This window comes from Melospiza melodia, unplaced genomic scaffold (assembly GCF_035770615.1).
Source record: "Melospiza melodia melodia isolate bMelMel2 unplaced genomic scaffold, bMelMel2.pri scaffold_411, whole genome shotgun sequence".
NCBI lineage: Eukaryota > Metazoa > Chordata > Aves > Passeriformes > Passerellidae > Melospiza > Melospiza melodia.
This window is the reverse complement of record NW_026948732.1, coordinates 720-14,245: the sequence shown is the minus strand read 5'-3', so window position 1 is coordinate 14,245 and position 13,526 is coordinate 720. Positions and strand designations below refer to the sequence as shown.

Below are 13,526 nucleotides of genomic sequence, written 5' to 3'. Positions count from 1 at the left end.
CAACGGTGCCAGTCCCAAAGGGATCTGATCCCGATCCCGCTAATCCTGATCCTGATCCCGATCTGATCCCAGTGGTGCCGATCCCGAGGGGATCTGATCCCGATCCCGCTGATCCTGATCCCGATCCTGATCCCGATCTGATCCCAATCTGATCAGGGTCTGATCCCAATCCAATGATCCCAGTCCCAAAGGGATCTGATCCCAATCATCCCAATCCCGTTAATCCTGATCCCGATCCCGATCCTGATCTGATCCCAATCCTGCCAGTCCCAATCCCAGTGGGATCTGATCCCAACCCCGCTGATCCTGACCCCGCTGATCCCAATCCCAATGATCCCAATGATCCCAATCTGATCCCAATCCCACTGATCCCGATCCCAAAGGGATCTGATCCCGATCCCGCTGATCCTGATCCCAATCCCGATCTGATCCCAATCCTGCCACTCCCAATCCCATTGGGATCTGATCCCCATCCCAATGATCCCAATGACCCCAGACTGATCCCAATCCCACCGATCCCGATCCCAAAGGGATCTGACCCCGATCCCACTGATGCCAATGATCCCAATCCTGATCCCATTCCCAATCTGATCCCGATCCCGCCGATCCCGATAATCCCAATAATCCCGATCCCAATCCCAACGGGAGCTGATCCCAATCCCGCCGATCCCAATAATCCCAATCCCGATCCCAATCCCAACAGGATCTGATCCCAATCCCGCTGATCCCAATAATCCCAATCCCGATCCCAATCCCAATCTGATCCCAATCGCAATGATCCCAATCATTCCAATAATCCCGATCCCATTCCCAATCTTATCCCAATCCCAATCTGATCCCGATCCCGCCGATCCCGATAATCCCAATAATCCCGATCCCATCCCCAATCTGATCCCGATCCCGTTCTTTCCCCAGGATTTCATCACTTTCCTGGATAAACTGGTGAGGATTTGGGGTTTTTGGGATTTTGGGGGTTTTTGGGATTTTTGGGGTTTTTGGGATTTTGGGGGTTTTTGGGGTTTGGGGGTTTTTGGGATTTGGGGTTTTTGGGATTTGGGGTTTTTGGGGTTTGGGGTTTGGGATCTGGATATCGGGTTTGAGATTTGGGGATTTGGGGGTTTGGGATTTTTGAGATTTTGGGGGTTTTGGGATCCAGGATTTTTGGGATTTGAGACTCGGGGTTTGGGCTTTGGCACCTGGGATATTTGGGATTTGCGATTTGGTGTTTTTGGGGTTTCAGATTTGGGATTTGAGGTTTGGGATTGGGATCTGGGACTTGGGGTTTCGTATTTGGGGATCTGGGATTTTTGGGTTTTGGGATTTCAATTTTTCGGGATTTTTTGATTTGGGATTTTTTGAGATTTTTGGGGCCTGGGGTTTGGGATTCGGGGTTTCTGGGATTTGGTTTTTGGGATGTGGGATTTGGGGATTTTGGGATTTGGGGATTTTTGGTGTTTGGGATTTGAGGTCTGGAGTTGGAATTTGGGATTTGGGGTTTGGCGTTTGGGGGTTTTGGGATTTTTGGGGTTTGGGATTTTTGAGGTTTGGGATTTTTGGGGTTTGGGATTTTCGGGGTTTGGGATTTTTGGGAATTGTTGAAATTTGGGATTTTTGGGGATTTTTGGGATTTGAGACTCGGGGTTTGGGCTTTGGCACCTGGGATATTTGGGATTTGGGATTTGGTGTTTTTGGGGTTTCAGATTTGGGATTTGAGGTTTGGGACTGGGATCTGGGGCTTGGGGTTTCGTATTTGGGGATCTGGGATTTTTGGGTTTTGGGATTTCAATTTTTCGGGATTTTTTGATTTGGGATTTTTTGAGATTTTTGGGGCCTGGAATTTGGGATTCGGGGTTTTTGGGATTTCAGAATTTTGAAATTCGGGATTTTTTTTTTAATTTTTGGTCTCTACGGTTTGGGATTTGGGATTTGGGATTGGGATCTGGGGCTTGGGATTTTGTATGTGGGGATCTGGGATTTTTGGGTTTTGGGATTTCGGTTTTTCGGGATTTTTTGATTTGGTATTTTTGGGATTTTTGGGGCCTGGGGTTTGGGATTCGGGGTTTTTGGGATTTCAGAATTTTTTTAATTTTTGGGCTCTAGGGTTTGGGATTTGGGATTTGGGATTGGGATCTGGGGCGTGGGGTTTTGCATTTGGGGATCTGGGATTTTTGGGTTTTGGGATTTCGGTTTTTCGGGATTTTTGGATTTGGGATTTTTGGGGTTTTCGGGGTTTGTCCCTTTCCGCAGGGAATCCCGCAGGTGATCCTGGTTGGCCACGACTGGGGCGGGGCCATGGCCTGGAACGTGGCTCTGTTCTACCCCGAGCGCGTGCGGTGAGGCCGGCACCGAAACCCCAAAATCATAAAAAACCCATAAACAAAAATCCCAAAATAAAGAAAAAACCCCCTAAATCCCCAATAAATCCCCTATCAATCCCCAAAAAATCCCCAATAAATCCCCAATAAAACCTGTATAAAATCCCCTATCAATCCCCAATAAACCCCCAATAAATCCCCTATAAACCCCCTATAAAATCCCAAATAAATCCACAATAAATCCCCTATCAATCCCCTATCAATCCCCAATAAACCCCCAATAAATCCCCTATCAATCCCCTATCAATCCCCAATAAACCCCCAATAAATCCCCAATAAATCCCCAATAAATTCCCAATAAATCCCCAATCATACCCCAGTAAATCCCCTATAAAGTTTCCTATAAACCCCCAATAAATCCCCCATAAATCCCCAATAAATCCCCTATCAATCCCATATAAAATCCCCTATTAATCCCCCATAAATCCCCTATCAATCCCCAATAAATCCCATATAAAATTCCCAATTATTCCCCTATCAATCCCCAATAAATCCCCAATAAATCCCATATAAATCCCATATAAAATCCCCAATTAATCCCCAATAAATCCCATATAAATCCCATATAAAATCCCCAATAAATACCATATAAATCCCATATAAAATCCCCAATAAATCCCATATAAAATCCCAGATGATTTCCAGGGCGGTGGCCGTTCTGAACAATCCATTATAAAATCCCCAATAAATCCCCAATAAACCCCAATAAATCCCCAATAAATCTCCAATAAATCCCCTATAAAATCCCCGATCAATCCCCAATAAATCCCCAATAAATCCCCTATAAAATCCCCGATCAATCCCCTATCAATCTCCAATAAATCCCCAATTATTCCCCAATAAACCCCAATAAATCCCCTATAAAATCTGCAGGGCAGTGGCTGTTCTGAACACTCCATTATAAAATCCCCAATAAATCCCCAATAAACCCCAATAAATCCCCAATAAATCCCATATAAAATCCCCGATCAATCCCCTATCAATCTCCAATAAATCCCCAATTATTCCCCTATAAGTCCCCAATAAATCCCCTATAAAATCTGCAGGGCGGTGGCCGTTCTGAACACGCCATTATAAAATCCCCAATAAATCCCCAATAAATCCCCAATCAATCCCCAATAAATCCCCAATAAATTCCCAATAAATCCCATATAAAATCCCCGATCAATCCCCTATCAATCTCCAATAAATCCCCAATTATTCCCCTATAAGTCCCCAATAAATCGCATATAAAATTCCCAATTATTCCCCAATAATCCCCAATAAATCCCCTGTATAACCTGCAGGGCCGTGGCTGTTCTGAACACACCGTTATAAAATCCCCAATAAATCCCCAATAAATCCCCAATCAATCCCCTATTAATCCCCAATAAACCCCAATCAATCCCCAATAAATCCCCGATAACCTGCAGGGCGGTGGCCGTTCTGAACAATCCATTATAACATCCCCAATAAATCCCATATAAATCCCCTATACAATCCCCAATAAATCCCATATAAAATCCCCAATAAATCCCCAATAAATCCCCAATCAATCCCATATAAAATCCCCGATGATTTCCAGGGCCGTGGCCGTTCTGAACACTCCATTATAAAATCCCCAATAAATCCCCAATAAACCCCAAATAAATTCCCTATAAAATCCCCAATAAACCCCAATAAATCCCCAATAAATCCCCTATAAAATCCCCAATAAATCCCATATAAAATCCCCGAATGATTTCCAGGGCGGTGGCCGTTCTGAACAATCCATTATAAAATCCCCAATAAATCCCATATAAAATCCCCAATAAATCCCCAATAAATCCCCAATAAATCCCCTATAAAATCCCCGATCAATCCCCAATCAATCCCCAATAAAATCCCCGATCAATCCCCAATAAATCCCCGATAAAATCCCCTATAAAATCTTCAATAAAGCCCCAATAAATCCCCGATGATCTGCAGGGCGGTGGCCGTTCTGAACACTCCGTTATAAAATCCCCAATAAATCCCATATAAAATTCCCAATTATTCCCCAATAAATCCCCAATAAATCCAAATAAATCCCCAATAAATCCCCTATCAATCCCCAATCAATCCCTTATCAATCCCCAATAAACCCCCAATAAATCCCCTATTAATCCCCTATAAAATCTCCAATAAATCCCGTATAAAATCCCCTATACATCCCGTATAAACCCCCCTATAAAATCCCCTATAAATCCCCAATAAGTCCCCTATAAATCCTCAATAAATCCCCAATCAATCCCTTATCAATCCCCTATCAATCCCCTATTAATTCCCTAATAAATCCCCAATAAATCCCCAATAAATCCCCGATGATTTGCAGGGCGGTGGCCGTTCTGAACAATCCATTATGAAATCCCCAATAAATCCCCTATGAAATTCCCAATTATTCCCCAATAAACCCCCAATAAATCCCCAATAAATCCCATATAAATCCCATATAAACTCCCATATAAATCCCATATAAAATCCCCAATAAATCCCATATAAAATCCCCGATGATTTCCAGGGCCGTGGCCGTTCTGAACAATCCATTATAAAATCCCCCATAAATCCCCAATAAACCCCAATCAATTCCCAATAAATCCCCAATAAATCCCCTATCAATCCCCAATAAATCCCCAATAAATCCCCAATCAATCCCCAATAAATCCCCAATAAACCCCCAATAACCCCCAATAAATCCCCGATTTATTGCAATAAATCTGCAGGGCGGTGGCCGTTCTGAACACGCCGTTATAAAATCCCCAATAAATCCCCAATAAATCCCCAATAAATCCCATATAAAATCCCCGATGATTTCCAGGGTGGTGGCCGTTCTGAACAATCCATTATAAAATCCCCAATAAATCCCCAATAAATCCCCAATAAACCCCAATAAATCCCCAATAAATCCCCAATAAATCCCCAATAAATCCCATATAAATCCCATATAAATCCCATATAAAATCCCCAATCAATCCCATATAAAATCCCCGATGATTTCCAGGGCCGTGGCCGTTCTGAACAATCCATTATAAAATCCCCAATAAATCCCCAATAAATCCCCTATAAACCCCAATAAACCCCCAATAAATCCCCAATAAATCCCCAATCAATCCCCAATAAATCCCATATAAAATCCCCAATAAATCCCATATAAAATCCCCAATCAATCCCCAATAAATCCCCAATCAATCCCCAATAAATCCCCGATTTATTGCAATAAACCTGCAGGGCCGTGGCCGTTCTGAACACGCCGTTATAAAATCCCCAATAAATCCCATATAAAATCTCCTATAAAATCCCCAATAAATCCCCAATAAATCCCCTATCAATCCCCAATAAATCCCATATAAAATCCCCGATAACCTGCAGGGCCGTGGCCGGTCTGAACAATCCATTATAAAATCCCCAATAAATCCCCTATAAAATTCCTAATTATTCCCCAATAAATCCCCAATAAATCCCCAATCAATCCCCAATAAATCCCCAATAAATCCCCAATAAATCCCCAATAAATCCCCAATAAATCCCCTATAAAACTCCCAATTATTCCCCTATCAATCCCCTATCAATCCCATATAAATCCCATATAAATCCCCGATGATGTGCAGGGCGGTGGCCGTTCTGAACACGCCGTTCCGGCCGCCCGACCCCAACTCCGACGTCCTGGAGAAGCTGCGTCAGATCCCGGAGTTCGATTACCAGCTCTACTTCCAGGAGCCGGTCAGACCCCAAATCCCGAACCCCAAATGTCCCAAATCCCAAATTCCTGATCCCGAATCCCAGAAATCCCAAATCCCTGATCCCGAATCCCAAATCCCTGACCCTAAATCCCAAATCCCTGATCCTGAATCCCAAATGTCCCAAATCCCTGATCCTGAATCCCAAATCCCTGATCCTGAATCCCAAATCCCTGATCCTGAATCCCAAAAAACCCCAAATCCCTGATCCCAAATCCCAAATAACCCAAATCCTAAATCCCAAATGTCCCAAATCCCTGATCCTGAATCCCAAATCCCTGATCCTAATTCCCAAAATTCCAAGTCCCTGATCCTAAATCCCAAAAATCCCAAATCCTTGATCCCGAATCCCAAATAACCCAAATCCCTGATCCTAAATCCCAAATATCCCAAATTCCTCATCCTGAATCCCAAATCCCTGATCCTAAATTCCCAAAATCCCAAATCCCTCATCCTGAACCCCAAATATCCCAAATCACTGATCCCAAATCCCAAATATCCCAAATTCCTGATCCTAAACCCCAAAAACCCCAAATTCCTGATCCTAAATCCCAAGAATCCCAAATCCCTGATCCTAAATCCGGCTGGTTTTGGGGTCGATCCCGGTGGTTTTGGGGTCTGTCCTGGTCTTTTTGGGATTTGGGGTTCGGGATCAGGAGCGGGATTGGGGCTTTGGGTTTGGGATTTGAGGTTTGGGATTTGGGGTTTGAAATTCTCGGGATTTGGGGTTTGGGATTTGGGATTGGGATGTGAGATTTGGGGTTTTTCCCACTGTTTTTGGGTTTTTCCCGCTGTTTTTGGGGTTTATCCCGGTGGTTTTGGGGTCTGTCCTGGTCTTTTTGGGATTTGGGTTTTGGGATCAGGAGCGGGATTGGGGCTTTGGATTTGGGATCTGGGGTTTGGGGTTTGGGGTCGATCCCGGTGTTTTTGGGGTTTTCCCAGGGTTTTTAGGGTTTTCCCCGGTGGTTTTGGGGTTTTTCCCACTGTTTTTGGGGTTTATCCCGGTGGTTTTGGGGTTTTTCCCGGTGGTTTTGGGGTCGATCCCGCTGTTTTTGGGGTCGATCCCGGTGGTTTTGGGGTCGATCCCGGTGTTTTTGGGATTTGGGTTTTGGGATCAGGAGCGGGATTGGGGCTTTGGATTTGGGATCTGGGGTTTGGGATTTGGGGTTTGGGATTTGGGATTTGGGGTTGATCCCGGTGTTTTTGGGGTTTATCCTGCTGGGTTTGGGATTCTGGTTCGGGATCAGGATCGGGACTGGGGTTTGGGATTTTGGGTCTGAGGTTCAGGGTTTGGGGTTCGGGGTTCGGGATTTGAGATTTGGGGTTTACAACTTGGGATTGGGATGTGAGATTTGGGGTTTTTCCCGCTGTTTTTGGGATCTGATCCCGCTGTTTTTGGGGTGGATCCCGGTGGTTTTGGGGTGGATCCTGGAGTTTTTGGGGTTTATCCCGGAGTTTTTGGGGTGTATCCCGCTGTTTTTGGGTTCGATCCCGCTGTTTTTGGGGTGTATCCCGGAGTTTTTGGGGTTGTCCCGGTGTTTTTGGGGTTTATCCCGGAGTTTTTGGGGTGTATCCCGCTGTTTTTGGGGTGGATCCCGGAGTTTTTGGGGTGGATCCCGGAGTTTTTGGGGTCGATCCCGCTGTTTCTGGGGTCTGTCCCGCTGTTTTTGGGGTGTATCCCGGTGTTTTTGGGGTCTATCCTGCTGTTTTTGGGGTCGATCCCGCTGTTTTTGGGATCTGATCCCGCTGTTTTTGGGGTGGATCCCGGAGTTTTTGGGGTCGATCCCGGTGATTTGGGGTTTATCCCGGAGTTTTTGGGGTTTTTCCCGCTGTTTTTGGGGTGGATCCCGGAGTTTTTGGGGTCGATCCTGGAGTTTTTGGGTCGATCCCAGAGTTTTGGGGGTTTTTCCCGCTGTTTTTGGGGTCGATCCCGGAGTTTTGGGGTCGATCCCGGAGTTTTTGGGGTCGATCCCGCTGTTTCTGGGGTCTGTCCCGCTGTTTTTGGGGTGTATCCCGGTGTTTTTGGGGTCGATCCCGGTGATTTTGGGGTTCTCCCGGTGTTTTTGGGGTCGATCCCGCTGTTTTTGGGGTGGATCCCGGAGTTTTTGGGGTTGTCCCGGTGTTTTTGGGGTCGATCCCGGAGTTTTGGGGTCGATTCCGGTGATTTTGGGGTCGATCCCACTGTTTTGGGGTTTTCCCCGCTGTTTTTGGGGTCGATCCCACTGGTTTTGGGGTCGATCCCCGTGGTTTTGGGGTCGATCCCGGAGTTTTTGGGGTTCTCCCGGTGATTTTGGGGTCGATCCCGCTGGTTTTGGGGTCGATCCTGGTGGTTTTGGGGTTTGTCCTGCTGGTTTTGGGGTTTGTCCCGCTGTTTTTGGGGTCGATCCTGCTGTTTTGGGGGTCAATCCCGCTGTTTTTGGGGTCGATCCCGGTGATTTTGGGGTCGATCCCGCTGGTTTTGGGTTGTCCCGGTGTTTCTGGGGTCAATCCCGCTGTTTTTGGGGTTTTTCCCGCTGTTTTTGGGGTCGATTCCGGTGATTTTGGGGTCGATCCCACTGTTTTGGGGTTTTTCCCGCTGTTTTTGGGTGGATCCCGCTGTTTTTGGGGTCAATCCCGGAGGTTTTGGGGTGGATCCCGGAGTTTTTGGGGTTCTCCCGGTGTTTCTGGGGTCTATCCCGCTGTTTTGGGGTTTTTCCCGCTGTTTTTGGGGTGGATCCCGGAGTTTTTGGGGTGTATCCCGGTGTTTTTGGGGTCGATCCCGCTGTTTTTGGGGTAGATCCCGGTGGTTTTGGGGTGGATCCCGGAGTTTTTGGGGTTGTCCCGGTGTTTTTGGGATCTGATCCCGGAGTTTTTGGGGTGGATCCCGGAGTTTTTGGGGTTCTCCCGGTGTTTTTGGGGTCGATCCCAGTGGTTTTGGGGTGGATCCCGGAGTTTTTGGGGTGGATCCCGGAGTTTTTGGGGTTCTCCCGGAGTTTTTGGGGTGGATCCCGGTGTTTTTGGGGTTGTCCCGGTGTTTTTGGGGTTTTTCCCGCTGTTTTTGGGGTGTATCCCGGAGTTTTTGGGGTTGTCCCGGCGTTGCAGGGCGTGGCGGAGGCGGAGCTGGAGAAGGACATCGGGAGGACCCTGAAGATCCTGATCCGATCGGCCGCGCCCGAGGTGGCACCGGGGTCTGGGTTTGGGGATTTGGGATTTTGGGTTTTGGATTGGGATTTGGGATTGGGGCTTTGGGATTGGGATTTAGGGTTGGGAATTTGGGATTTGGGAACTGGGAATTGGGGTTTGGGGTTGGGGATTTGGGAATGGGATTTGGGAATGGGATTTGGGAATTGGGATTGGGATTTGGGGTTTGGGATTTGGGATTTGGGAATTGGGGTTTGGGATTTGGGGTTTGGGATTTGGGGTTTGGGATTGGGATTGGGGATTTGGGGTTTGGGATTTGGGAATTGGGATTTGGGATTTGGGATTTGGGATTTGGGGTTTGGGATTGGGATTTGGGATTGGGATTTGGGAATTGGGATTTGGGGTTGGGGATTTGGATTTGGGGTTTGGGATTTGGAATTGGGATTGGGGATATGGGAATTGGGATTTGGGGTTTGGGATTTGGGGTTTGGGATTTGGGATTGGGATTTGGGATTTGGGATTTGGGATTGGGGTTTGGGATTTGGGATTTGGGATTGGGGTCAGGATTTGGGGTTTGGGATTGAGATTGGGACTTGGGATCGGGATTGGGATTTGGGATTGGGTTTTAGGATTGGAGCTTTGGGGTTTGGGATTGGGATTTGGGATTTGGGATTTGGGATTTGGGATTTGGGATTTGGGGTCCGGGATTGGAGGTTTGGGGGTGGGGATTTGGGATTGGGATTTGGGGTTTGGGATTGGGATTTTGGGTTTGGGATTTTGGGTTTGGGATTTGGGGCTGGGGTTTGGTGTTTGGGGTTTGGGATTTGGGATTGAGATTGGGATTTAGGGTTGGGGATTTGGGAATTGGGGTTTGGGATTGGGGATTTCGGATCGGGATCGGGGTCGGGATTGGTATTTGGGATTGGGTTTTAGGATTGAGGGTTTGGGATTTGGGGTTTGGGGTTGGGATTGGGATTTGGGGTTTGGGATTTGGAATTGGGAATTGGGATTTGGGATTGGGGATTTGGGAATTTGGGATTGGGGATTGGGGATTTGGGATTGGCGATTGGGGATTTGGGATCTGGGGTTGGATTAGGATTTGGGATTGGGGTCAGGATTTAGGATTTGGGATTGAGATTGGGATTTAGGGTTGGGGATTTGGGATTTGGGATTGGGATTTGGGATCGGGATCGGGATCGGGATTGGCATTTGGGATTGGGTTTTAGGATTGAGGTTGGTTGGGATTTGGGGTTTGGGGTTGGGATTGGGTTTGGGATTTGGGATTTGGGATTTGGGATTTGGGATCAGGGTTGGGATTTGGGATTTGGGGTTGGGATTTGGGATTGGGATTTAGGGTTTGGGATTTGGGATTTGGGGTTTGGGATTTGGATTTGGGTTTGGGATTGGGATTGGGATTCGGGGTTCAGGATTTGGGGTTTGGGATTTGGGGCTTGGGATTGGGGATTGGGGATCCAGATTTGGGATTGGGGATTTGGGATTTGGGATTGGGATTTGGGATTTGGGATTTAGGATTGGGGTTTGGGGTTGGGGATTTGGGGTTTGGGATTGGGGTCAGGATTTCAGATTGGGATTTAGGGTTGGGGATTTGGGAATTGGGGTTTGGGGTAGGGATTGGGATTTGGGGTTCAGGATTTGGGGTTTGGGGTTTGGGATCGGGATCGGGATTGGGATTTGGGGTTCAGGATTTGGGGTTCAGGATTTGGGGTTTGGGGTTTGGGATCGGGATCGGGATTTGGGCCGTGGGGATTCCCGGGGAGGATTGGATGCCGTGACCCCGCAGGATCGGCTGCCCGTGAGCCTGGACACGCGCAGCGTCCGCCAGAGAGGTGGGGAGCCGGGAACAGCGGGGATCCCCGGGATCCTCTGGGATCGGGAATGGGAATGGGAATGGGGATCCCCTGGGATTTGGGGGATCCTGGGATGTGGGAATTCTGTGGGATTTGGGATCCCCTGGGATCGGGGGGGATTCTTTGGGATTTGGGGATCCCCTGGGAATGGGGGGATCCAGTGGGATTGGGAAATGGGGGGATCCCCTGGGATTGGGGGGTGCCAGGAATGGGGATCCTGTGGGATTTGGGGGAACCTCAGGGATTTTGGGGATCCCCTGGGAATGGAGGATCCCGTGGGATTTGGGGGGATTCTGTGGGATTTGGGGGATCCCCTGGGGAATGGGGGATCCCAGGAATGGGGACCCTGTGGGATTTGGGGGGATTCTGTGGGATTTGGGGGATCCCCTGGCAATGGGGGATCCTGTGGGATTGGGAAATGGGGGGATCCAGTGGAATTTGGGGGGATTCTTTGGGATTTGGGGATCCCCTGGGAATGGGGGACCCTGTGGGATTGGGAAATGGGGGATCCAGTGGGATTTGGGGGGGATTCTGTGGGATTTGGGGAACCTCGGGGATTTGGGGGATTCCCAGGAATGGGGATCCTGTGGGAGTGGGGAAACCTCAGGGATTGGGGCATCACCTGGAAATGGGGGATCCCCTGGGATTGGGAAATGGGGGAATCCAGGGGGATTTGGGGGATTCTGTGGGATTTGGGGAACCTCAGGGATTTGGGGGATGCCAGGAATGGGGATCCTGTGGGAGTGGGGGAACCTCAGGGACTTGGAGGGATCCCCTGGGAATGGGGGATCCTTTGGGGTTGGGAAATGGGGGGATCCTGTGGGATTTGGGGGACTCTGTGGGATTTGGGGGGTCCTGTGGAATTTGGGGGATCCCCTGGGATTGGGGGGTGCCAGGAATGGGGAGATCCTGTGGGATTTGGGGGAACCTCAGGGATTGGGGCATCACCTGGAAATGGGGGATCCCCTGGGATTGGGAAATGGGGGGATTCTGTGGGATTTGGGGGTGCCAGGAATGGGGAATCCCCTGGGATTTGGGGGAACCTCGGGGATTTGGGGGATCCCCTGGCAATGGGGGGATCCCGTGGTGTTGGGAAATGAGGGGAATCCAGGGGGATTTGGGGGATCCTGTGGGATTTGGGGGGATCACCTGGGATTGGGGGGTGCCAGGAATGGGGACCCTGTGGGATTTTGGGGGGATCCTTTGGGATTTGGGGGGGATCGCCTGGAAATGGGGGGGTCCCGTGGGATTTGGGGGGTCCTGGGACTGTGGGAATTCTGTGGCAATGGGGAATGCTGGGATTTGGGGATCCCCTGGGAAATGAGGGGGATCCCGTGGGATTTGGGGGATCCCCTGGGATTGGGGGGTGCCAGGAATGGAGATCCTGTGGATTTGGGGAATCCTGGAGTTGGGGATCCCCCTGGCAATGGGGGAATCCCTGGGATTTGGGGGGCTCCTGGGATGTGGGAATTCTGTGGGAATGGGGGGATCCATCCCCTGGGATCTGGGGGGATCCCCTGGGATTTGGGGGATCCTCAGGGGTTCCAGTGGGATCTGGGGGGGATCCTGTGGGATCTGGGGGGGATCCCCTGGGATTTGGGGGATCCTCAGGGGTTCCAGCGGGATCTGGGGGGGATCCCGAGGGATCCGGGGAGGCCCCGAGGGGTGTCAGGAACGCCGAGGGCGGCCCGGGGAGGGGGGCTGGGGGGGTGGGATGTGGTGGATCCCCATTGCGGGTGGTGGATCCCCATTGCGGGTGGTGGATCCCCATTGCGGGTGGTGGATCCCCATTGTGGGTGGATCCCCATTGCGGGTGGTGGATCCCCATTGTGGGTGGATCCCCATTGCGGGTGGTGAGTGGATCCCCATTGCGGGTGGTGGATCCCCATTGCGGGTGGTGGATCCCTCCCTCCCTCCCGTTGGTGTCCCCAGGGGGTCTCCTGGTGGGGCTCCCCGAGGATCCCCCCGAGAGCCGCCTGCTGCCCCGGCCGTGCTGCGGCACTACGTCCGGCAGTTCCAGAAATCCGGATTCAGGTGGGACCCACCAGATCCCTGGTCCCTGATCTCTGATCCCTGCCCCGATCCTGGTCCCGATCCTGGTCCCGATCCTGGTCCCGATCCCCGATCCCTGATCCCTGCCCCGATCCCTGCCCTGATCCCCGATCCCCAATCCCTGATCCCCGATCCCCGATCCCCGATCCCCAATCCCCGCCCTGATCCCCCATCCCCGATCCCCGATCCCCGATCCCCGATCCCCAATCCCCGATCCCCAATCCCTGCCCCGATCCCCGATTCCCGATCCCCCATCCCCGATCCCCCATCCCCGATCCCCGATCCCCCATCCCCCATCCCCGATCCCCGGTCCCCCATCCCCCATCCCCGATCCCCCATCCCCATCCCCGATCCCCAATCCCCGATCCCCAATCCCC

General features: G+C 50.1%; 1 protein-coding gene across 1 annotated transcript in view; it reads left to right on the top strand.

Annotated features, from left to right (window-relative positions):
- The window catches only part of LOC134434555 (bifunctional epoxide hydrolase 2-like), a gene marked incomplete at its 3' end in the record, with an annotated part of 38,354 nt that extends 25,223 nt beyond the window's left edge, over positions 1 to 13,131 (top strand). Inside the window, 7 exon segments of the mRNA XM_063183224.1 lie at positions 916 to 942; positions 2,248 to 2,333; positions 5,981 to 6,092; positions 9,191 to 9,265; positions 11,031 to 11,076; positions 13,030 to 13,077; positions 13,080 to 13,131. Coding sequence (XP_063039294.1) covers positions 916 to 942; positions 2,248 to 2,333; positions 5,981 to 6,092; positions 9,191 to 9,265; positions 11,031 to 11,076; positions 13,030 to 13,077; positions 13,080 to 13,131 — 446 coding nt within the window.
- Between the last annotated feature and the right edge of the window lie 395 nt (positions 13,132 to 13,526).